Raw genomic sequence first — 26,919 nt, forward strand, 5'->3', positions numbered from 1 at the left:
GCACTTTACATTTGAAGCAAATCTCTAAATAATTTCTGGACTGGAGGATAGAAAAAAGTGTTGATGGCCTTCATTTAAAAAGTGCCTTTTAAGTCTTCTGACCATTCAAAGTAATTGCGCTGTCAACATTCACACAAATACTCAGAAGACTTTGGGTTATAGCTGAGTTATTTGGGGTTCAGTTTCATGTCTAAGGCCACCTTGCAATGTAGAGTACAGCTTGAGCATCAGTAGTCCCTTACATATACCATTAAAGTCATTTACCAGTGAGGCTCTTATGCTTATTAATCAATCTACCAGTAGGGCCGGGGAAATAATTGATTTACAATTTTGACTTCCCAACATCATGAAAACAAGACGATCGAGATTAGACGATTACAAAAACTAAACAAGCGCAGCATGCCGTAGTCCATAAATAGTAGTAGTAGGTAGTGGAAAATGTTTCAAAGTATTTGTTGTTGTTTTTAGGCCACAAGAGTACATCACCACGACAGCATTGTTGCATTTTACATTTGATGCAGTTTGATTTAACACTGCACTTTGTCACCCAAGTCAAATGTTGTCTACCATAGCCACCAACAACTGTAGCTCCGGTCATTGGATACAGCAATCCGGCTTATTAATGTTGCACTATGACCCCATCGTAAACAACAGGACAGCGGAAGTATGGCACTTGTAGTGCGTAGCAGTATTTTGAGCTATAAAATGGCCAAAAAAACGTATTTGTTGGCTGTGTCAGGTTAAACTGGCATATCAACAGGGGCAATGTGTACCCACATTAAGCACAGTCATGTAGATGTTAAACTGCAAGGAGGGCTGAAGGCCGGGGGCCGCAATGCTACCCTTAGCCACACTCTGCAAACCTATTCGACAATGTTTACAGATGGCCAAATTCAACCCACAATGCATTTTGGTTCACCTTCCCTGTTTGGTTCAGATCGTATTCTCACCTACGGCAAACTGAACTCCGGAAGCAAACCAAGACCCCATTTTCAAGTGGACCAGAGTTTGGTTCTGTGGTCCACAGCAGAGTGCGTTTGAGCATTCACACCATCCCAAATCAAACAAACTGTCTGATAAAGTGCACCGGAGTTTGTTTCAAACGGACCAACCATGTTAGATGTGAATACACCCTACGACGTGTTACTTGAGCAGAAAACAAAAGATTGAACCGTTATGAAACGCATTAATGCTTATGTTCATGCTGACATTCACCTGTCTAAATTACAACGGTCAATACTGACGTAAGAGTCGATTGGGTTGGACTGAATGTTGTGAAATCATAAGAAATAATGTTAACGACCAACAAATCAATGTTAATGATTGTCAGTGAGCGACTCCTTCATCACATTCCCACCCCATACCTTTTCTCAGCCATTTGCAAACTAATTTTGAAAAGTGTGCAGGGGAGGGGTTGGGTCAGACCTAGCAGTTAAAGTACATTTAAACATTGTTAAAAAAAATTAATCAAACAAGACCAATCCCATGAGCCTTAAAGCCTCGGCAACAGGCCACCAGAGATAGATTCTGCTAACGCCTAACCAGAACAAACATAGCAATGAATCATCACTGCCATCCTACGCTGACTGAAATGACACCTATGTGTGGTATTAAAACATGTGATAATGTCCCTAGATACTTCTGGCTGAGTATCTGAACATTTTGATGATAGTCATCTGTTTCCCCCCGCTGGCGACTGTGTAAAATACTTGTCCTAAATCTGTCTCCTGCAAAGCTGAGAGATATGAAGGCAGAATGGGGGAAAGGGGGAGAAGACAAGTATCTGACAGGGACAGGAGGGATCATTAAATATGAAAACACGACTCATACTCAAGCTCCACTTAAGAGTCTAAACTGGCTTTATAGTCCTGCTGCACCTCTGTCACAGTCCTCAGAAAGCCTTCACAATGTTTCTTTTATACTGGCAGTGCACCGAGCTACCGCCATATTTTGCATCACTTATAGCTACACTCACACAACACCGCACTAAATACAGCATATGCTATGTGTATATTTCTAAGTGGAAAGGACACAGAAGGAAAAAGAAGTCAATGCATAAAGAAGCAGGGAACAGATATGAGGCTTATGTGGGAAAAAGAAAATCAAAACCGAAAAAAAATAAGGACAGGATAGAGGAAAGTGTAGGAGGTGAAATCAAAAGAAGTAGAGAGAAAAGGGGCGGAAAAATGAAAAGGCATATTAATGCAAAATCACAAACAAAAAAAATCGACAAGTGAGAATAAAGAGGGGTTTGTGATTTTTCTAGAATGCTCTATCCTTAAGGTTAAGTATCTCAGTGCAAATATAGATTTTCATATCAAGATAAAAGGTCGTATGTCGTCTTACTGAATGTGTTTTTGTGGTTACCTGGGACAACCATCCATCCGAACAATCACTCTGCGGCAAAACTCTCCTGCTTTGTATTGCTGCCTCACTCAGTATGACACACACACACACACACACACACACACACACACACACACACACACACACACACACACACCTAAACTGTATATTCAGCTCATTAGTGTGGGCTCAGTGTGCCTGGCAGACTCTGGGCTATCTTGCAGCACGGCGAGGCACAGGTCAATGATTTGACTTTGGGAGGCTGAGTTAAAACACACTTTCGGTTCAGACACACCGTCATCCCACACACGTCTAATTCCATTAATTCAGCCGCATGTTATTTGAATATGATGCCTTTTAATGATATCAATGACGGAGTAGTATGATCTAGAATACATAAAGGGAGATTTAAACGGATTACGTTGTATTTTAATATTCCTTTTCATCCTTCTTTTGTGCATATCTAAATCCATCTTCACATATGCACTCCTGAAAATGTCTGGAGAATATCCGGAAGACTGCACCTGATATCCTCCTGATCTGGTTGGTCACACAGTGATCTCACAGTGGGACACTTTTCTTGTTAGACTATGTGGGGGGGGGGGGGGTGTCCACTATACAACACTATTATACCCATATTTTCCTTTATATCAATGCTATGTGAAGTTCTGCTGAATCAAAATGACAACTAAAGAGCGGAGAAGAACATACTTGTGAATAGAAAAAGGAACAGCAGCAGTTTAATTATGTGTACAGCGATGGTAACAGTCACATGCATGCAATCTATTATCGTGCACCGATCGCAGGGAAAAGGCGTCACCACCCCCTCCAACTCCCTCGAGGTGAATTCTCCTGATAATATCATGCTGCGTTCTAGTGAAAATTTCAGCTGTCTGCATTCACTCATGCAGCTCACCAAACTTGAGGAGTTTGCAGCATACAAAGTAGGATACCTGCTAAGGGAAAGCTAGCAGTTAAATTGAATTTCAAAAAGCTTAAAGGGGGGGCCGCAGTCACTTATGACTGTGTAAACACAGTTCTGTGATCATACAACTTGTGATGTACTTAAATGTCCATTAAAAACAACCTCTGTCCCACTTTGAGTTAATGAAGGTTTCCCTTTTTTTTTTCAGGGCACGTCCATCTGACGGACTTCAACATCGCAGCCATTGTAAAAGAAGACCTTAAAGCCACGTCCATCGCTGGGACCAAACCATACATGGGTAAGAAACTACTTTTTGACCGATGTATGTCAAGAAAAAGAGCCAGAGGAAACAGTTGACATTGAATCTACAGGAAGCACGCAACATAACATCTATAAACCCTACAGAGCAGGCTTATGAGTGCTTATCCCAAACAGTCAAGGGACTTTAGTGAGCCCAGCTTGCACTGCAGGACACATCCTCCTTTTGCTATTTAGAAATCAGAATTGAGATCAGTTTTTTTCTAGTGTCATCACTCAGTGTTTAGAAAATACAACAAATACAGCATGTATCTCCACTCTGGGATTATGGCTTTATTTCTAAGATTAATCCAGTCAAGAGTCACTTTAAATAACCTCTATGACTCAAGAGTTATGAAATGATTGATGAAGGGATGATAAATAAGGATTTAGAGCAGAAACGCTGGGGGAGGTTATTTGAGATCTAAGAAGAAATGCAGATTATTCTCTACAATGCTACATCAAAGCACAAAGTATTTTTACGCCTACAGCCCGTCAGGCCGATTCTTCTTTCAATGGTAACTAACCTTTGACATGAAACCAGACACAGTTGAAACTGAGTGGGCAGTGTATTGACTGATAAAGGTTCCACAGTGAAGGTTGACTATTTCGAGAGCTTTATTTAGCTTCAGAGGCATTTCAAGTGGAAAATATTTTAATTAAAGGGACATTCAATGGAGACCTCACCATCACCTCCCTTCATGGGATGCTTATATTCTCAGCGTTCATTTGATTGAAGTGTTGATGTTATTTGCAATAAACAGTTGTTATATATAATATTCTGACAATTTTTTTTAAAATCATGACTTGATCATCACGTTCAAGAGGCCTGAAGCAGAAAATGTAAACTTTTTTTATTCCAGAAAGTGGTTTCAGAGTGAATAATCAAAATAGTTTGCAATAACTTTGACAGTTGAAGACTTATTTATAAAAGTTGCATGAGCCCAAAAAACCTGCAGTCTTTACAAAACAACAATTTTCATTTCGCTTGTCATGCTCATAACTCTCATGTGCAGTAGCTTTCAGGTCAATGTGTTTCTGGCCCCTGAGCAATCAGATAGATATCAGGATTTAAAGGAAAACAATGACAGGGCAGCGCACCTTTGTGTTTGTGTGTGTGTGTGTGTGTGTGTGTGTGTTTATGCCTTTTGAACATTAAGTGTGTGCTCATGATGGAGACTAATCTTATAACCACATGCGAGTACATTTCAGGAGAATACTCTGTGGTCTAATAGATTATTCATGGATACTCTGGAGAGAAGAAACCAATTTTCTGAGGCTTCTGGAGATAAACTACACGTTTTTCTCCTCAGCATGACAGGGAACAAACCATGACGGATAGAGGAAGTGTGTTTCTGCGTGTATGTGTGCATGAACCTGAGTGTACACACTATGTCACTCACACACAAATGTAAGATGAATAAATAACTGCTGAAAGGTTTTGATTACTCATCCTGCCAAGAGAATCTGTTCAGTTAATTATTATATAAGAAGAAACTTTGATTCATATTGGCTCCAAATCAGGGACCAATTATTACAATTAGCCTCTTTTCATCCCGGAGCAACAAAACACGTAAAAGTTATTTTGAACACTAACGCAAACACTTAGAGCTGCTCTCAGATTCTCCCTTTCATCTCCTTTAACATGCCTGTTCTGTCACCTTTTTACACTTTTAATGTCTGGAACGTCAAGATTTTGTAAACTTTCCAAAACCTTTTGAACAGCTAGAGTCTCCCTCACTTTTTTCGGTTGTCATCAAAGCCAATTCCATGGCGGACTTTAACAAATGTTTACCTAGGTCTGAAAATGGTTAAAGTGAAATCAACTGTCCCCAACAGGGGTGCCATAAAAATAGGAAAAGGGGATCAAAACATCAGAAGTCAACAGAAATTGAAGGTGCGCACAGCGGCACAAACCTGATTATTTTCACACTTTCTTGTGCAATGTTTTCTGTCTGTCAGCTCCGGAGCTCTTTCAGACCTTCGAGGGGTCCCACCCTGGCTACTCCTTCTCTGTGGACTGGTGGTCTCTGGGCATCACAGCGTACGAGCTTCTAAGAGGACAGGTAACTTGATGCACACATACACGGGCCCCAGTGCAACAGCAGTAAATATAACATGTCACGTGCAAACAAAGTACAATCAAGAGGAATAGAAGCTATGATTAAATCTACCTTCACGCTGACCTTACCGCGGAAAGTTTTATTTTCACGCTGCGTGTCAAATCTCTGCAGGAGACGTAGAAAGTAGGACTTGAGCTATTAAGAGGAAAATATAGTTGGAATGGATTTTATTTTTAGAATATTATTTATTTAGTTTTGTGGCTTGCCCCATCTGGAGAAGTTAAACCCTTGATGCGATGGAAATAAACACTGGACATATTTTTGAATCAGTCATTTCGTACTGCAGATGAGAGAGCTGATTATGTTTTGGACTGTACATGCAGAATGTCTGCCCGTATAAAAATAACTGCAATCACCTCTGTTTAAAGACTGACATAGATTCAAAATGCCAGAGACTGATGCACAGCTGAAGCAAAGTGGTGCTGAAACAAATTCCTTATTAGTATTTTTTTTTTTGTTCACATAACTTTCCATCACACTTCTTAAAATGCATTCAGCCCACTTTCTGTCCTCAGAGTTACATCTCACGCCCACAGTTATATCTTTAGTGCTCCCCCAGGCGTTGTCTTTTTTTCTACCTCAAATCCTTCTCTTAACCCTTCTAAAATAGGCGTTGTCCTCTTCCTGACCTACATCGAATACTCACCTAGTCTTCTCTTTTACCTTAACGCTGTGTACTTTGATTTTTCAAGTGCTTTTAACCTTCACTCATTCAGCGATGGTTTGCTGAGCAAACACTTAAACGCCTCCACACCCACCTCCTGTGACTTTGACATTAAACCCATATACACTCTTTCCTCATTCTTCACTTTTTCCTTCATGTAAACTTCTCACCCAAACTTTCCTTCACCTCCCCTCACTTCTCCCATAAATTTCATTATCACTTCATCCCTGTGTCTCTCAGGGACATTCTTCTATACCCTTTCTCTGACTGGCACATTTCATCTCTGTCTACAAAACATGAATCTGTCTCCAGGCGTTAAAAAATTGGCCTGTTGGATGTGCAGAATTATTTGGCTGTTGAAAATGGAGAACTAGCTGTCTGTTATCCAGCTCCAGGCACCCAACGATCCCTTCTCACACCTTTGCTTCAGCTTATCTCTCTCTCTCTCTCTCTTGTAAGCTTCAGCCCCCTCTCACTTCATTCATGCTTCTCTCTCTGACCATTTCACTGCTCGCCCGGTGACTGTGCCGATACCTGCCAGGCCCGAAAACTTCTTATAGGTTTGGATCCAGGAAGCTTAACAATTCTTTTGAACCACAAATCAATCACTGTCACTTTGGTTCTCCACGTCCTGCCTTTGGCGTGTTTTCTTCTTTTAAAGTTAGCCAGCCCGAGTCAGGGAAAACAGAGACCACATTGTGCTTTTCATAAAAAATATCTGCTGCTATAAAATCATCAGATAGGAAAGACAGACCCTGATAGAGACAGTATATCACTGGATCCTGGTTAGAATAATCCATCTCTCTGCTACACAGCAAAAACAAATACAACTTGAAATAAAGAAAGTCTCCTGTTTAGGTTTACTAGTACGGCAAAAGATACTGTTGAATATGTTAAGACACTGCAGACTTAGTGTAAGAGGGAGGAATTATTTACCTTACATGTGCCTTGTATGGAGTGGAATATACAATAATTGAAGTCATTTATTTAAAAAGGCTATTATCTAATGAAGAATGGCAGAGTGTCTTTTGGGTAACATAGTGTTCAAATTCTTTATAATTCTCTGACATCTAAGAAATGACATTACATTTTGGGCTGTCCAATAAATTGTAATTGTTGCAATTATTGCGAATGTGCAATAAACATTTAGCAAAAGACTGCCTGAACCCAATGGATTAGAAAAACAAGTTTTATTGTACCTTTTTCTGCATTTGTAAATGTGACTTATCAGATCAAGCCCTGGGAGTTCAGGCCATGCTTTCACCCTTTGTTCATATCAAAAGAAGTCCCATTTAACCAGATTAATCAGATTTATGGAGTACAGTTGGTAGTAAAGTGCCAGCTACACAGTGATAAAGGAAATGTAAGTTAAAACTAATATGCACGGCCTGCTCCGACCTCCACCTCAGCGACGAGGAAATGTGAACAACAGGAACGCGAGGAATACAAAGGAGAAATCCTGCCAGCATTTTATCCCATATGCTGTTTTGTAAAGCATCTCAAGACACTTATTGTGAATTGCTGCTATACAATGATTGATTGATTGATAATACCACACTCAAATATTTGTACATATCCCACTTTACATTTATTGTCTCAATATTGAACACTATTGCTGCATATCCCAGACATTTGTTCCATGATGGATTTGGTCAAAAAGTGAATATGTGACCATATAAGCTTTGATAAAAATAACAATCCAACCAGCCCAATCTGAAAGAGTCTTATACCTGTTTCAATCTCCAACCCAGGTCTCCGGTGTAGACTGGAGGGTAAAGAAGGACCCTCAGCAGCCTTGTTTTCTGACCCATGTACATGCCTCTCATACTGAAAGAGAGTTTAAGTAGTGTGTTGAGAATAGTCCATTATTCCCCGTTTCCTCTATCATTTGTTTTCATCAGTGCAGTAAATGGGTTCACAGAAGGTGAACACAAGGAGAGGAGGGGAAAAAAAAGGGAGGGTTGGGAGGACCCACTGTGGAACAAACTTTAAGACAAGCACTTAATCAAAGGATCGCCTCCAAGCAGTGCATCGCTGTGAATATAAGAAATCTGTACCATATATTCTCCTCTCTTCTTTTCAGCGGCCCTATGTGATGAGATCCAGCACACCATCTAATGAGATCCTTCAGACCTTCCACAAAGTCCATCCCAGCTACCCAGCAGCCTGGTCTTTGGAGATGAAGTCTCTTCTCAGAAAGGTACACGAGCAGCACATGCATGATGCATAACATTAGCTAACAATTAGCAATGTGTGCTAAATGGTACGCATACACTGCAAGTTTTTACCTGGATAGCAAGAAGGCCAGGATATACCCAATATCCTATCATGATGTAAAGTTAATTATATACTTGTGGCACAATTTCAAGGCCAGATGTACATTTTTTAAAGGTTATTTTTAACACTTCAATCTAAAAACCTAGATAACCACCAGAAATGTCTTCCTCACATTGCTTCTCTTCTCTTCAAGGCACACTGAACAACTTCGGACAAAGTATCTGTTCATGACATAGGGTCTAGCGTTGTGTACCTATCTTCGCTTCTGTTTGTGTTCAAAAGTTACAAAAGTTGTACCCTATCTGCATAAAATGTTTTATTAGCCCGTGCTCAAGGAAAGGAAGTGAAATAGTCTCAAATGTTCATTTTGCACATATTTAGCCATAAATCCTCAGATCTTTGTAAAATAAAAGATTATTTTTAGATGTCAACAATGAATTCTATGTAAACTAAAGCCATGCAACTCTTGCAAAGCAATCGTGGTATCATAAGCGTAAAGTTGAATTAAGTGCATTGCATCTATTAGTGGTATTTGTCCTCAGTATTTGAAGTAACTATCCCCTATAGATTTTTAATAATGGTCATGTCAGCTCTGTCAAGTGGTGGATGAGAGTGTTATAACATACAACAGATGTGTATTTGTATTAGGTCAAGAACATCTTCAGAATATCCTTTGGTCATTTATCATATTCTCACATTAACGATACAGTAACGATATCACGCTATGGACATGAGTAAACTGTCATGGAGTGTTTTTTCATGTTGTGTTCCTGTCATGAATACTTAACAGAAAAGAGTCAGCTCTTTTATGATGCCCTTTTTTTAAGAGATGGTTTGGATTTTGCTTTTCGGCTTGAATTATTTAATCCCTTTGGGAAGACAATTAGCAGGCGCCGACAAAACAGGGCTTCGTTCAAGCTAACAAGGTGCGTATTCAGAATTCTAATTCTGGGGATCAGTTTCATTGTTGCAACCCCACTTGGTGCACTATTGGTTTATCTGCTTATGAATATCTGATAGAATGCAGTGCAACTTTGAAAGTCATATTAGAATTCAAAATGCAGATTATGTGTTGTGGGGGGAAGAACAGAGACACAAAGTACAAGGTTACACAGTTGGAGGTAAATAAAGTGAAGGAAACTTACTCATACAGGGCAGCTCAAAGCTCGGCACTGACATCAAAACAACCCCTTGTTATTTGATGTGGTGGGCATATTCTTAAATCTTTAAGATACACAATAAAATCAACATTAAACAGTCAAAAAATCTATTCTTATTTCATTGTTACGCTACTGGCGATGCCGTTGCTGTAGCGTTGGGTTTTGTCATGGCAGCCATCCACTGCAGTCTAACTGTTGCATTGCTGCGTGCTCAGACTCTACCAAGCTCATTGGCATTCTGGTCGCACGTGTGACTGTGTGTGTATGTGGGAGGGAACGAGAGGGAGTGTGTGTGTGCGTAACAGTGTATAAGTGAGTGAGACAGTGATGTACAGAAAGTGAGAGAATAACAGAGGAATTATGCATATACTGTATATCTGTCTTTAATCCATCACAGCCTCTTGAATCCTCCTCATCACAGCTTGCTCCCGACATCACATTTTCAGCTCACTTTCTCCTCTGCTTCATCCCCCCCTTGTCCTTTCCGACATATTTCCACCATCCTCCTCTTTTGTCCCCGTATCCTCATTCTCAGACTGATCCTTTAGGGCGTCTGTGTCCTCTCTGGGTCTCAGTGGGATTCCTGCCAGTAACTTTTCTATCCATGTCGACCCCACATGGACAAATGTTCTTACTCAAATCCTGTTTTTTTTTCTTCTTCAGTTGCTGTGCATAGATGTCCAGAAGCGCATTTCCTGTCTAGCTGAGCTCCAGGATCTTGACTACATGTCAGATGTCAACTGGGACGCTGTGCTCAGCAAACTGCTTCCTCCAGGCTTTATTCCCAATGTGAGTACAAGGGAGACTCTAAATGTTACCTTAGTGAGATGCCCGTAAAAAGGCTCATGTTTAAGCAGAAAACCTGTCTGACAGATGCCATATTTCAATGTTACATCTTTTTTATTACATAAGGAATTTGCTCATTTTCTAATTTGACAAAATTTCCCGAAGTAAGTGAAAAAAATAGATGTAGCCAGAACTCCCCACCCTTCATCTTATCTTTTCGAGCTGTAGACACCACCCCCTGCTGGGCTGAGCTCGGTCTCCCACTGAGTGTGTCGACTGAAGAAAAATAAGCAGCTTGTGTGTGTTAATGGCACTTAGTGTAGACGCAGACAAAGGCAGGGAAAGCCTCTGCATGCATACCTGCAGCTCTACAGGTGGTCCCTGTATCATTATGATGAGTTTGGTGAAGATGCATGTAAAAATAATTTGAGTAGAAAGTGGAGCTGAATGTTGCAATCTAGTTATGTAATCTAGTGACCGTTTTTTTTCTAGGGATGATCCGAGCGACTCATTTCCTAGATTTAACGGAAATTTAAATTCAGACTGACCGACAAGTCTAAATGTAAGAAAATACTTATTTACCAAGTCAGTACAGTTTATTTAAAGTAATCTGCGGGTAAACAATATCATTCCCTTTGACGGTGTGGCTAATGTTAGCGCTGCTAGCGACACCAGCTTTCAACCCGCCTTGCAAATTAACATCCGTATGTCAGTTTGTTTCAGTGGAAATGGCAGTTTAACCTGATACAGCCTTCACAGCTTTTCATCACAATTTTTCAAGATCTAAACACTACCAGGCATGCTGCTCGTATTTGACGCTATCTGTTCACTGTGCTTGTTTACATTGAGGCAGTAGAGGGTTAGGGCTGTGTTGCAGTTTGAGCAAAACATTGGACTGGCATCATTGGCCAATTTACAAACATCTTTAAAATTCATTTAATCAACAAGTAATTCTTCTGCCAACTAGCAAGAATGACATCGTTTAACCTTTTAGTCAGCTAGTTGCGCACATCCCTCTACATTTAACAGTAAGTGAACTTAATTACTTGATCTCGGCTCAAAGCTGTTGGTAACTATTCCAGATAAGAAACCACCCACAATCTGATTAAAAGCCTTTTCATGAGTCCAGCTCCTACCTGCTGTCAACAAAAGAAAATGTGATAATAGAAGTATGCAAGTAAGTAGGCAGTGGCAGAAAGCACGTACACAGAAATCAGAAGGAAGTAAGCAGGAAACAATTTTAATTCAGCTGAAAAGTGCTGTCGTTATAGTAAAAATTTCTTGCCGATGTTCCACACCACAGGAGCCATGCAGTTACAGTAGCACATCCTGTATGCGCCATATCAATGAGCCTCCATGCATTCAGTTAGCAATGAATGTAATCTGACCTCCATTCTCCATCCTCTCGTTTATTTTGGGGAAATAAAGACCTTAAGTTTCAGAAGATCAATCATACAGCAAAAGAATAATGATGACTCAGCAACTAAGGACAATAGATAATGTTTATGCTTCAGCATAAAACCCTGCTAAGGTCTGACTGGTTTTAAAGCGATGATAATGAAATTGAATAGTCCTTAGATATTTATCACAGATTAAATTATATCAGTGCATTAACTTGATTTCTATTTGGCCAAATACTTTTTGTTATTTCCAGGTATTTTTCATGAAGTGAAAGAATCTGACTTGTTTATACGACTGAAGGGAGTAAAGAGCTATGCAGCAGATAAACAAAGGCCAAATGTCACCACCCCCTCCCACTTGCATTGCAACAGCTGTTTACATGCACAACACCCAACCAGGATAATTTAAAAACCCAATATATAAGATATTGGACAAGATAGATCCCAAGTCTTCCTGCATGCGCTATCAAACCCCTACAGATGTTCCAAAACGATACATAAATGATACATTCACATAGTTGAAAAGGTCATCTGAGCAAATTCCCATAACACTGTCACATAACACTAAGAAAAGCAGCATTTTCTCTGCCTTTTCTGCTTTAGTAAAGAACTTTATACTATAGCTGTCTCTGTTGGTCATTCATATCAACACAATGACAAAATAATTTACTGAGCTGAATGCATGCAGATGGATAACTCTCACAAGTGAATAGAGGACTCAATGACTTAATCTAATTCTCAGTCTATAGTGCCTGCAGAGCAGCGGGTATCCCCCAGTGGCCTGGCTGGCACAGCAGAGGAAAAACACAGAGGATCGATGGGGAATTGACAGTGTCTCTCTATCTAATTATAGGCCTATCCTCTTCCTTTAGTCCCTCACAGACAGGACACTCTCAGCAATTATGTTTTGTTCCCCAACTTCCCTGAGTTCTCCCTGCTGTGTTTCTCCGCTGGTTTGCTGCTGTTTGAGCCTAGATCCTTCCTGTTGAAGTCAAGTGTGGATTTCATCATTCTGTATTGTTTTGTATTGTATTGTATTATATTGCATTGAATTGTATAAACACCAAATTAAACAATTGAACAGCGTTGGATGCAAATGTCAGGCTGGGTTTTTATTCTTCCTAGTTGATGTTAACAAATTAAAAATACATTTCCAACATTGGTGGAAAAACCTTTTTTTTTCAATTTTTCAACAATTTTTTTTCACACCCCTTCAACATGATGGTATAATTGAAACAATTCATTTTTCTTTTAAATTTAACTCACGCCTTGAGATCAACAGAACAAACATGGAAAACAAAAGATGACACGTGTAAATACTAACATAGTAATGGCAAATATGAATACAATTTGACACTCAAAACATAAATGACTTGTTTGTTTCTTAAATATACGCCTGCATGTTTCTGTTTCTCCATAGAGGCGAAGACTAAACTGTGACCCGACGTTTGAACTGGAAGAAATGATCCTGGAGTCCAAACCACTTCACAAGAAGAAGAAACGGCTAGCAAGGAAAACCAAGGACCAGGGATCTGATGGGTCCCCACAGGTACGGCTTTCAAATCAAAAAAAGACTACAATAATTACACATCAAGAAGGATGAAAACTTCGGCTCCAAAAAGAGACACCTGCAACTTCAATCCAAAAGCAAAGGTTTTCTGTTTGAGAGACACAACTTAACATAGCTGCAACATTTACGGATGATTCATAATTTAGAAACTTTGCCTTTTTTTTCACAACCACTCTTTAAAAATCAATCTCAGCCTATTTTTAGTTTGGTTTATCCTGGCTCCAGTGCATCAAACAATTCTCTTAAAGGTGTTGTTCTCTCAGTGTTCATCATTATTCATTAAAGAAAGCTGACCGCTGCTTCCATTTGGCCCAGTTACAGTTGACAAGTTGCTCCTTAGTTTGTCTTTTAAGTGTGTCTGGAGCGCTATTAGGAATATTGAGGACACATTTTAGAGCTCTGTCCTCGCTCACCTTCATCAGAACAAATGGCTCGTCTGACTGCTAAGCGTATTGGGGAAGGCAATGAATGCAATCACCTCACTCTTGTTTTTTCAGTCCTTCACTCCGTTCCACATAAATCATCCGTTGTCCTCTGGGTGTTTATACCAAAACAGAGTGAAAAGCGCTGAAAGGTTAATTTGATCACTCTGTTAAATGAGAGTTGTGGGAGAAATACGAGCACATATAGATTACACATGCATATAAACACATCCATATAAAACAACTGTGATTATATTTGTGACTTGCTGCAGCAGTGGCACCTAGACAGGCAGGGTGGTCTGTTTTTGTTTCATGATTCACAATGGCTAAAAAAATATTTCTTTGTGTGTTTCCTTGCATGTGAAGTATAAAATATGACCTCTGCTGTCGTTAGCTTGAAGGACAAAATGTGACAAGAAAAGTTGCGAAAATGTGTTTGTGCAAGGGCTTCCTCATTTGGGCACTTTGAACCATTTAAGTGATTGAGATAGGTTTGTTATTCCTTTAGAAAACCTCTTTCATTTTATGTGGATTAAAGGCACAGTATGTGATTACCACCACCAGGGGGCTCTCAATCACAACAATAATAAAAGATGACATTGAGGCTATTTGCTCTTTTCCTAGTTTCTTAAGATGTTTCTTGTGATGTTTCTGACATGCTGTTTTTTTTTTTTTTTTAATGAAATATTTTCCATAAGTGTTTTGTGTTCAATATTAAGGCGAGATAACTTTCCCTGAAGGAAAATCTTGTGAAATACGTCTATATCAGGCATTTCTTGCACTTCTGTTGCTTCACATCATCCTTGTCTCTACGATTTCAGAAGGCCCTGAGAATGAAAGATTTATTGTGCTTTCTCAGAAGTTACACAAGGACGTTCAAAGGTCTGCAGTCACTTGCAAACACAACCTAAGCAAATAAATAAATAAACACAGCTTTGCAAATAAGCTTGAAGTGAGCATAAAATATCTTTCATTTTATTTTCATGTGAAGGAATGACTTACAGATATCTGGAGAAGTTTTATTGTACCCTTTAAACAACACAATGTCTGATCTACTACACTGGGAACTGTTGGTGACACATAACAGTAGTTTCTCATAAATGTGTCCCCAAATGTAAACCAGAAGTGATAAAATGGTGTTGGTGTCACTCCACACCTGTCCTGTGTCAATCCTGATTCTCCCCCAGTATATCAGAGCATAAGAGATACAGTGAAAGTTTTAACTATTATTTAAGCATTCAACACTAAAACAATTTTCTGCTAGTTTTACTGCCGCAAGAGTGGTTTCAGTTAAGTACCTTTGAACACTAAGTCAGCACTGTTTATCTGAAGACGTGTACTTACAGTAGAGGAGTAAATTGATCAGCACAATGGGCTGAGTGCCACACTGTATTCTGGGCTTCTGTCCAGTTTCTGAATTTTTTTTTTTTTTCTTTAGACATCCCGCTGAGACAGTAAAAGCTCAGAGATCTCGCATTGAACACTGACCTCAAATCAAACGGGTCATTTTATTAGCCTGCTTTCATCAGTAAGCTGAAACTTGCACTGCACAAACAGCATTCACGCACACACAACCTGGTCCATCACGCACACAAAATACACAACCCCCATTTCATTACGTAGTCAACCAATTTGGACCCTCTCCCACTCTTTGCACATTGAAAGTGTTTACGTGACTCTTTCTAGAAGGGAAGCGATTTGTGTGGTGTAGACTTCACATACCTTACCAGCTCTCAATACGAAGTCACAGCTGGCCCAAAGTGCACCATGCTTTATGAAAGCTGACAGCTGCTTGTGGAGACCTGCCTGTGTGAATATATCAGTAATTTTTCACCGTGCTGCCAGACAACATTCGTCATCCCCCCAGCACATCCAGACAAAGAGTCCTATTCTAATAGAGTAATGATATCAGCCTCTCAGGGAAACGTTTGTTATGTTTATGGCATAAGAGAAAGTTAAGCCACTAGTACTAAGGGAAACCAAAAGTAAATCAGTTAAACGGTTTTGATCATTTGTGTTTAAAATTCTCCGCTTAGATCACCCACTTATACTGGTATCAAGAAGGTAACAGAGGAGAAATGGAGCTGGTCCAAAACCAGAGGAAGCAAAGTTCAGCTTTAAGTATTATGATATATTAAATGTAATATTGAGGTCGTGAAACATTTACTTAAGGTTTTATGCAGATCCATATTTTTTAAAAGCAAGAATGTTTAACTTAGTCCTGAAAATAATAGACAGAAGATTACTGAAAGTCCTGTTTAACTTCTTCTCTCAGCAACTAGAGTCTGGGGGGATTTTACATCCCATTCTTGATTTGACTAAAACCTCTTAGTCCCTTCATTTTGGTGTAGAAAGCCAGATTTAATTGTATAAATGAAAACTGTTCTGAAATTAGAAGAGATTTATTTTAAATTCTGTGATTGTATCTTAACATTTGCTCCAGGCCTTCTATTTGTCTGACTTTATTGGTTTCTTGATTGTGTTGCCCTTTGTACCCTCTATTTATTTACCCATCCTGCCCTAACAAACTTATTTGTCTTTCACCATTAACAATAGTGAGTGGTATCCAGACATTCAGCTAAAACAACTCTTCACTCCTAAAATTTGTAAAATAGAAGTTTAATTATCCAAAATTACTCCGAAGATCAACCATCGATCTCAAATATCAACTGCCAAATACGGCTTTCTTTCCTTCCTTTTCCAAATCATTTGTTTAACATGCTTGGATTCATGTGCTTTCTATCAGAAAGAAAACTGCTTTACCGTCTAAAAATATGTTTGTGTTTATGCAAAGCTTTTCCAAAACCATTAACCATATACCTGAGGACACTTGTGATGGATGCATGAAAGAGAGAGCCTCAGAAAGAGGGTGATGTGTATGTGTGTGTGTGTGAGAGAGAGAGAAAGAGAGAGAGAGACAGAGAGAAAGAGACAGAGAAAGAGAGAGAGAGAGAAAGAGACAGAGAGAGAAAGAGAAAGAGACAGAGAGAGAAAGAGACAGAGAGAGAAAGAGAAAGAGACAGAGAAAGAAAGAGACAGAGAAAGAGACAGAGAGAGAGAGAGAAAGAGACAGAGAGAGAGAGAGAAAGAGACAGAGACAGAGAGAGAGAGAGAGAGAGGTCTGTGCAGTGTTTCTGAAGCAGATCAATATTAAATGAAGAAAAGCTAGTTGCTCTAATGTCTGTCCCATCCAGCTTCTTACTCATTACCATGAGGCTGCTCTGTATTTTCTTTGCATATTTCTCCTGTCCCTCCTCATTTCCTTCTCCTCTCTGACCTTATTTCTCCTTCTTTATCCTCAAAGTCCTTCCACTATTTTGCCTTCATGTCACCCCCCCACCCCTCCCCATTCAGCATAAGTCCCCTTCCTCATCCATTTCTCTAGCTCCTCTTTTATCTCTGCCTCTGCCTCCCTGTCACTGCTACGCTCATAATGTAGCATAAAATGGGCTCAATTAAATCACAGATAATGTAGAGCAGAAAATTCAACTTGTGCTGTGTGAACAATACAAATTGGCAGACCGCCTCACGCACGCAGAAACGCACACATCACTCAAAACTGTTGACGGAGACAAAGTGCAGCAGAGTTGATTTGTCTATACGCATACATGTGTGTCTCTCTGAATTACCAAACTGTTATAAATTAAATGTAGAAAAGGAAACACTGTCAAGAATTAAGGATATTTTAATTCAGCTTTTCTGAATCGCTATCAATAAATATTAGGTCTGGTTAAAAATATTGATTCATCAATGCATTGCAATTTCTTCTCCCCAATTCAATATTGATTCAGGGAAATACTGAGATCGATTATTTCTGTTGTTATGACACCCAGTATTATTCTCCTCAAGAAAAATGGAAATTTGATTTTTAAAAGTTAAATGTGCTGCATAGAAGTATTGGGAAACAAACTTCATAACTATTAGACTCGGGTAAAGCATTGGGACACTGGAAGACACAGAGGGCAGCATGTGTACCGTAGGGATCCAGCTCCGGGTGTGCTACTAATTAAAAGAACAGAATCAGAATTCGTCTACAGTTTAGAACAGAAACCACAAGCAGTCAAACAGTTAGCTCAGAAAGAATAACTTGTAATTCATAGATTTTTCCACTGAACCACAATAGTTTTCTTCAGGCATGTCAGCATTTGGTGTAATAGTGTGGCTTTATTTTGAAAACACTATAGTGTGCTTACCGTTTTTTACCCAGTATCCTTTTGTATAAGAATTAAGAATGTTTCTAATCACCAGGGATACTTCATCCAGAGTCTACATAAGCAATCACGTTTTTTAAAACATAAATAAAACAGGTTACCTCAGCTTCAGACACACAGTAAGCCTGGATAAGGACAATGAGAAATGTCCCTGCCAGGCTCCCGTCCAGCAGAGCACTCCCTGTTGGTTTGACTCATTAAATGGAAAGTTTAATCTAGCAGTTGGAGCAATTAGCTTCTGAACTGTCTTTTTAACAGCGTCAAATAAAGAGAGAGAGCAGGAGAGAAAGAGAGAGAGAAATAAGTGCTGAAGTGTTTACAGTTAAAACATTACGTTACCGCTCTTCCTTTCCTTCTTCCAGCTACATCTTTACTTCCTTCTTTCATTTCCTCCCTTCTTTCCTATTATCCTTCTCATTTTATTGAGTTCCTTTCTTGTCCGCCTTCATCCTTATTCATTACCGTATTTGCCTCTTCCCTTCCTTCTGGTCCAATTTAAATCTGCCCTTTCAATTTTAACCCATGACCTCTTGCAAGCTTGTTATCTTCCTCAAATCTTTACTGTATTTCCTTTCACTTCCCACTGGTTTTCTTCTTAAATTCTGTCATTCACATCCTTTTTTTTTTTTTTAAATGTGTCCTTCTTAATTTTGTGTAACCTTACTTCCTCCCTTATTCCCTTTACTTGTTTAATATTTCTACTCTATTTCTGCCCTTCTTCAACCAACCCTTCCTTCCTTCCTTACTTTCAAAAAGGCAGAAGTTATTTCCTTCTGACTCTCAATGATCAAGAGACGGTAGCAAAAAGATATTAGAATTATAGAATCAGTACAAAACGTCACATCAGCACTAAGAAAGCCTAGTTGATTCACCAGGAGAGAAAAGTGTCTCCAGTACAGATAGAGGACGTTTCTCAGTTCTTATGAAAGTCAATTCAGTGTGTTTTGTAATTTTCTTAAGGCTCCTGTTTTCATATTGGGCAACATCCATCAGTTTGGGAAGATTTATCTAAAGTCCCTTTGAGCCCTTCACAAATTGCCTTTATAATTTCAGTGCCACGTTAGGTGAAGAAACCTTGGCAGAGTTTAGTTGCAAGAACAGTGACATAACTCCCAACTCGTGCTTTGATTTTACTTATTAAAGATTTCATGTGGTGGGAATGAAACACTTTGAAGACTTTGATCTATATCAGCAGATAGAAACAGAGCAAAGGAAGATTTGTGTATTAGCTCTTGGATGAAAGTGATCAGAAGGAGGTTTGAAACATATTTTAGCACAACGACTCGTATTGCATGCAGGTGAACTCTTTACCCCTCCCTATGGTAAATAACTTTGTGTTAGACGCTACAACTTATTCTGAGTCAATCCATGCTATTCAACCATTGATATGGGCTAAAATATGGGCTTTTTTTTTCACTGTTTTGGAATTTTAAAGACAACAAACAGCCTTCTTTTACAGCCTTTGGGTTTGAGAAGGGCCTATCCGGATTTACGTCACTTTGGGAAAAGCCAAGACGGAAGCAAACACATTTATTAAATGGCCAATGGAGTCAAAACGTGTGGAATCATGTGATGAAAGTTAATTTGATCCAGCTATAGGGTCACTTGTAGATCAAGGGTTTGGGTTAAAACATATTGGGGACTGTAGAGGTGATAGTATGAAAGTCAAGGTAAAGAGTCAAGAAAAGGCCTTTCCATATAAAATGCTTCTCTAGCTCTGCCATAGCTACCTCAAGAGTTTAGTTTACCTGAACATCGCAATCTCTAGCTTCTTCAGCTTGTGTTCAGCCTCCTCCTTCAACTGACAACCAATCACCGTATTGTAAACCAAAAAAATGAATGTCCTAGTTCTTTAAAGTAAGATTAAAAAAGACAAGAGAAACCCCAAATGTACTTTGACATTAAGTAGGTCATGAGTAAGGCTTTATATGAAGGTTATGTGAGGTATCGTCATTCCTTCTAAAATCTGATAATATGTCATCATGACAGCATAAGGGAGAGCCTCCGTCATAATGGGTTTCTTATCAGTCACTTTTGTTCTTTATAAAATCCATCACTGATGTTTGATAAATGGCACACAGTAGCCTTGCTCTGTCTTTGTCTGCTCATATATGATGCTTTGTCCTTTTTTGGGGTAATATGCACCAACCCACACAAGGACACCTTATTGTCTCCGTATCCGTATCTGTATTTGCTACTGCTTCTTCCATGGTAATTAGCCATTTTCCTCTGTGATACTGCTGTGACTGAATCCCTTACCCTAAACCCAAAATCAAGAAACTTTCTCTCTTTTTCACTTGAAATTTACATAAATGCTAATCATAGACCTGTTCCTTCTTTTGCTCTCACGCGTGCATGGATAACGACAACACGGTGCACATTGTCACCTTGCGTTCCCTCCCTTCATAATTTAATATGTATACACACAGCTTCCTCTTCCTTGTCTCCCTCTCTTTCCCTCTATATTTTCCTGCTCTAATTTAGTAGATGGCTTTTTGTGCGCCAGTGGCTGTTCCCCTGCTGTGACAGCACCTGTACATAGCCTCTCTGCTGGGCCGTGTGACTGACAGCTCTGGGCAGGGAGTCAGCCATTTTTATCCTGAGGAGGCATCCAAGAGCCTGCGTGTGTTTGGAGTTTTAAGGGCTGATCTGACTGGAGGGTACTGTGGGGAAGCAGCATGCAACTAAACTTGTGTGCGTTGTTTCATGTGAGACTGTCCTTGAGGACGAGGAGGAAAGAGTCTGAGCAAATTCTAATGAACCGAGTATTTTGTTGGTCCAAATTGGATAGTATCTTTTAGAATTGGGTGTTGTGTACACAATGTAGGTAACATTGGTTGTTGTTGGAAACACAAGCAAATGAACACACGTGTGTTCTTGGCTGTCTGCTAGTTTGTCCCTGTCACACAAACACACACACAAAGACAGACACACAGAGCACCGTGTCATAATCATGATGTAGCTTCATGATCATCTATCTATTCACGGCCTCCTTGGGAGAGTGAGAAAGCACCTTTCTACTTGTACTGGCACAACAGTGATTGTTGCAAGAACAGCCTGGCACGGCAGAGCCGGGTGTTCTCTCTCGTGATTAAGTGGGCAAAAATATGTATGAGTACATGGAGCAGCTGGACACATCAGAGCACAAGTGTCCTCTAAAGTTTTCTCTTCTGGCATCTTATTAAAAATAAAAAAACATGATCAGAGGTAGATTGTAGTGCCTTTGTTTTGAAGTTATTATTTCTCTAAGCAGTCACACCGAAACAGATTTATAAAGGTGATTGATTGGGAATAAAAATGACTTATGATCAACCAAAACTGTATTCACAGAAATGTCAGCAGTTGTTTTTTTTTTTTTTACATTGCTGTCTCTCTTCCAGAATGGTCAACTGCAGCAGCGTTTGGATAATGTCCAGAGAGACTTCATTGTCTTCAACAGAGAAAAGTAAGGACCCTTCATTTCCTACCCTCCAGATTCTGCACAACTAATTTATAAAATTGTTTTTGAAGAATTTTAATGATAGTGTTAACCTTGAAAGAACATCACAACTGTCAGTGCTGAGAAAGTATTCAACATTCTTTGGGTCAAAAGAACATAAAATGGTCTACAAAATATACTCTCTATGGTGACTAATGGTGTTTTGTAGACCATATAGAAGCCCTGTTTTCTTTTTTTAAAGATAGTTTCCATTGCATGCTGGTAAAAGCATGTAGGACAGTGTTAAAGGACAGTATCCAGCTATTTATGACTAATGATATGGCCTTCTGTGGGTGTTGGATTCAAGCAGATTCATAGCGATTGGCAGAGGTAGCGTCCCCAAAATTACACCATATTCTGATTATGAGAATTAGTCACTTATGAAAGTTAATCCAAAAATGAGGACATTAAAGGCAAGTCCAAGATAACACTGACCGCTGATTTGCATGAGAACATTATAAAATAGGTGCAATGTTTACTAAATGGGGAAATGGGCAGCCGAGACAAAAATAGAACAGAAAAAAAGACAGATTATATTTCAAACACAAAATGAAGGGCCAATTACAGCCCTTTGTTATCGGTCTCCATCATTGCTTTAGCTTAGCGTTTTCTAGAATAGACCCAGGAGGCGTGCCAATACACTAGTTTCTCAAATAGTTACGAAAACATTTGGGAATGAGACGTTTTCTTGTAAATGGCTGATAAAGTTGTCAAGCGTTTCAGATGCTCCAGCTGAATATTTAATTGTATTTGGGTACAGTTTACTATGGACAGAATAAGGAAGATCTGTCCACGGGAACACAGAACTCAGATCAACAGATGCAGAGGGAGAACTTAACCCTCTTTTAGGAAGTCGTTACTCCACAACATATTTACATTGGGTATATTTGTTTTTTGCTATATGAGAAAAAGATGACAAAAATGCCATCCACATTAGCTTCTATTGGTCAGTATGACTCTGGGCATCACTTTGTTTCGAGAGTACACAAGCAGAATGTGAGAAGAAAGAAATCTCTGATGTGGACTATGATTCATTATGTTTCTAATAGAGCTGTCTTCTTCCTGCTCTTTCAAGTGCTGCCATCTGTTCTGAGACTAATATGAGGTGTTCTTTACTCAACAGGTCTAAGAAAGCAGTGGTGGACTCAGAGTCCTCTGAACTATCCACGAGTGAGAAGAACAAGGCAATAGAGGATGGAGAGAACAACAATGTTGAACCGGCTGCCTTCTTATCAGGATAGTCCTCCTGACTCCAGATCCCCTCTTAGTCCTGTGTCACTTGCACCTTTCCACAGCTTGTAGATCTGACATTAACACCCAGGCACTTCCTGTTCTATCAGCACGGGCACTCAGAATCAGTCTTCAGCATTCATGCTACCATCTATACAAACACAAATACATAATGTGCTTGTGCTTCACTGTTCACAAAAAAAAACACATGATCACGAGCTGCAGAACTGCAGGAGAGAGATGGACTCCTAAAAGCAACAGCCATGCCCTCAGCCCAGCTTTCTGCTTTTCTTGTCATTACGAACATACTCATATCATCACTCCTGGACATCACTCTGGTGCTCTCAAGTCTGCTCGACCTCAACAAAGGACAACATGCAGACCTGAAGAGGAAGACACCCCCTTGCCAATAAAGAAGCAATGCCACACCTGCCCCGCTCTAGCAGGAAATCAAGTCTGATGTGGTCATCTAATGCTGAAAGCTGGATGTGCTGCTGCTGCTTTGGACTGGGCATTCAGATTTAAATCTCAGCTAGCTAAGCCTTCCTGGATAATCATTTAAATACAGCAATGATTTTCCAGCGCTACAGGAACAAGAATTAATACAAGGAATGCATTGGTTTGTCCTATGTGGTTTGACCAGAGATTGGAGCATGACACTAAACAGTACAAAACATTAAAATGGAGAGATAATTTTAAAAAAAAGGTACAACGAGGCCTTCGTTTTTAAGACAGCAACCACAGATTCCTCTAACATATAAAATACAGAGATGAACTGTAGGCTTGAGCATGAATGACTCACTTTATAATAACAGCAGATACTTGGTTGCAATGGTCATTATGCATAGCTTTGCTAGTCAATCTAACAGAGAGTAGGATTACATTAGTTGGTACGCTGGCCCAGCTGCATCAGCTGCTGATAGAGGCAAAAGTTTTCTTCATTTGTGTATGCTTTAAATGACTACTGAGCCAATACAACATTTGAAATGCAGTTAAAAATAATGGATTCAATGTTAAGCTTGATTGTCTATTCTTTACCTTCTGTGTTTCTAGGAGATGCTTGTTTAAGGTTAAAAAAGGAAGTAGACAAATGCTGATTAAACACTGACTATTTAGTTGAACTTTTGCCTTTATCTTCAAATGACAAATTGGGCCTTGAAATCAACGTTTATAACTACGAAAACATCGAAAAATTGTACATGGTAGATGTTATATGTTCTGCACTGAACCTTGCTTTGCACATGCTTCTTCATCTACTGTAGCATTTATGCACAGACAGACAAAAAAAATCTAATACTGTGAGTGAAGACATATTCCCTGAGAGATTGTTTTATAGACAAGGATTAAGCTGAGTTCCAGATAAGATTAATTTTTGAGTTACTGTCTGCATTCAAATTTGTTTTTATCCATTTATTTGAATGTTCTTCCCCTTTTTGTTGGATTCAACCAATGACAAAAGATAAGTCTGTCAATTTGTAATTTCAATTAGTTCAACAACACTGCAACAAAAAAACTGGATTCGACCGATTGGTGGAAATATTCTTAATACAGATATTTGAAATAATGAAAGTAATGAATAGATACCAGACACAGCAATAACCTTCATTCTTACTGTAGACTTGTTTTCGCGTCATGTCAAAGATATCACACTTGCCTCTCAGTTTTCAGCCTTACAACACCAAATGGAACACAACTGTTTCCCTTCAACTTCACCTGTAGGTAAAGTAAACTTTTTCACAAACTGTGAGTAAATGTGATTTCTATTAACGTTTAGTCATTCTATTGATCTTAAACTCTTCTACCTACAACATGACTCAACACTTTACGCATATGATACTTATTATATTTAAGACATATTTCACTCTTTTCAGTTCATAATTGTTGGCACTTTATATTTAAAGTTGATACGATGTTTTGACTTACCTTTGTGTTGTTGCTGTTGTTGTTGTTGTTGTTGTTGTCGTTGATGTAATTTTACACATCCAAAGGAGGTTTCCTGTATAAGTTATAAGATATAGTGAGATAGTTACGTAGATGGACTTTATCCTGGGGAAAAAATAATACTTTAATTATCTTGTACTTGTTCAAGCAAAAAAAAAAAAAGGCTTTTCCAGTTAGATAGTGGAAGTTATCAGATGAAGCAGATTCAAACTCGAAAAAAAGTAAACAAGACAATAATCGTTGACATTTTACCCAGGTATTGCCATTTTCAACAAAGTCTCTATTTAAAACAATTATTTAGACAGGGAACAGAGTTGTTCCACACCTGTGATTTTTATTCCTATTACTGTTTTGTTGTCCATGAGTTGTCACTGTGTGTTCATTGTATTCAAATGTGATGGAGTTGCAAACTATTGAGGTGTGCCTTAAATAATGACTTTCTTTTTCTGAAACAATCTGACTATTGTGTGGTCTTTATTTCATTTTATTTCTTGACAAATGACTGTATTTTTTTATTGAGGATAAGTATTTTTTTTAATTTCTTGTAATAGCTTTTATGAAAATCAATGATATTAACAAAGGAGAAAAAATAAGATGTTTACATTTCAGGTCTTCAGCCCTGAATTTGCCTCAACTTGGCAAATGTTACTGTATAAATGGCTTCGATTGCCTACTACAATTTTAAATATCATGCTGCCCCCTAGTGTTTGCTGCAATTAAGTGCAGTTAGTGACAAACAGAAGGGTGGATAGACTTGATATGAACACTGATGTTAAAACGCAGAAAAAAAATGTCCATTCCTCGTGGACAAGCATCTAACACATTTTATTAAAAGAGACAGAAGGAGAAACAAAAAACATTTCTCATCTCCATCTTAATTGTCTGCCAAAACATGAATCTGGTCGAATCTGAAAAGTGTTGGCAAGAATATTCTCTCCCACTCTTTCTATGTGTCTCGGGGCATTCCTGGATAATGCATCCTCAGCATGAGTCATCATCCATATGCTTTACTTATTCTCTCTCTCTCTCTCTCTCTCTCTCTCTCTCTCTCTGACTCTCACCCAGACATCTCCACACTTAACAGATCTGTCTACAATTTCCCTAGGTCATCCAGAAGTCACAGTCACTTCTCTCCTCCTCAGTGGGCTCTGCTGAGGCAGCATTTAATTACAGCATTAACGGCCGATCTGAAGGGGAGTTCAGTTGATAAATGCTTCCTCAATCTGCCTGGAAACACCACAGATAAGAGCAGCAAACCACAGTACACACAGGCAAAGCTTTAAGATAATTCTTACATTAACTAGAACATGACGATACTCACTCATATACAGTACCCTAACTAGTTATTTTAAGTGAGTCAGAGACACTTTCCAAAAGCTTGTACCTCACAAACAAGATAAAACCACACACACCACTGCTGTTTGGATTGAGGTTGCTGACTCAGCCTTTTTGTAAACAACTAGTCTGCATTTAACGTTCATCATCTCTCCCATCTGACTGATTCGTATGATTTCATAAGACATCAACCCACTGTTTAATAATGCACCCGGGGCCTTGCAGTGATTTGCAGGAGGAGCTGAGATGATAATTTGATGGCTACTGCTTTTACCCCAGCATCATCATAACTTCAAATAACAATAATATATTCCAAATAGAATCACTCTGTCATAAAGGAGCGGCCCTGCTGATAAAACATAGGACCGAATAGGAAAGGTAACAGTGGTTTAACTCTGTTTACTGCTGAAGTTCTGACCTCCAAGATTACGATGTTGCATGTGTGAGAAATGTAGGCCTATATGTAAAAATGTATACAGTAGGCCTATAGAATTCGCGTAGGCAGCGTCCACAGCCAAATTCAATTGAAATGAAAACTCTATTAAGGAAATTCAGTAGGCTATACCTAAAAAGACCCAGATAATGCTTAAATAGCCTAGCTTAACTATTCTCAGCCGCCAAAAACAGCTGTATTATAGTAGGCCTAAGAATAATTTACCTTTTCTGCTGGTGGGAAGCGCCAAGACTGGCATTTTGTGTTAGTCAAGTTGCTCATTAGTCACTTCCGTAATATTTACAGTCTATGGTCACTTCA

The 26,919-nt window shown here is 39.1% G+C and overlaps 1 protein-coding gene across 1 annotated transcript in view; it reads left to right on the forward strand.

The window, feature by feature from the left end:
• The window catches only part of stk32a (serine/threonine kinase 32A), a 65,712-nt gene extending 40,427 nt beyond the window's left edge, over positions 1-25,285 (forward strand). The window contains exons 7-13 of the mRNA XM_020638358.3: positions 3,480-3,569; positions 5,531-5,634; positions 8,439-8,555; positions 10,456-10,581; positions 13,399-13,527; positions 21,562-21,626; positions 22,783-25,285. Coding sequence (XP_020494014.1) covers positions 3,480-3,569; positions 5,531-5,634; positions 8,439-8,555; positions 10,456-10,581; positions 13,399-13,527; positions 21,562-21,626; positions 22,783-22,900 — 749 coding nt within the window. The 3' untranslated portion in view covers positions 22,901-25,285. The remainder of the gene's footprint in view (positions 1-3,479; positions 3,570-5,530; positions 5,635-8,438; positions 8,556-10,455; positions 10,582-13,398; positions 13,528-21,561; positions 21,627-22,782) is intronic.
• Positions 25,286-26,919: the final 1,634 nt, after the last annotated feature.

The sequence above is a fragment of the Labrus bergylta genome, chromosome 14 (genome assembly GCF_963930695.1).
Source record: "Labrus bergylta chromosome 14, fLabBer1.1, whole genome shotgun sequence".
Classification (NCBI taxonomy): Eukaryota; Metazoa; Chordata; class Actinopteri; order Labriformes; family Labridae; genus Labrus; species Labrus bergylta.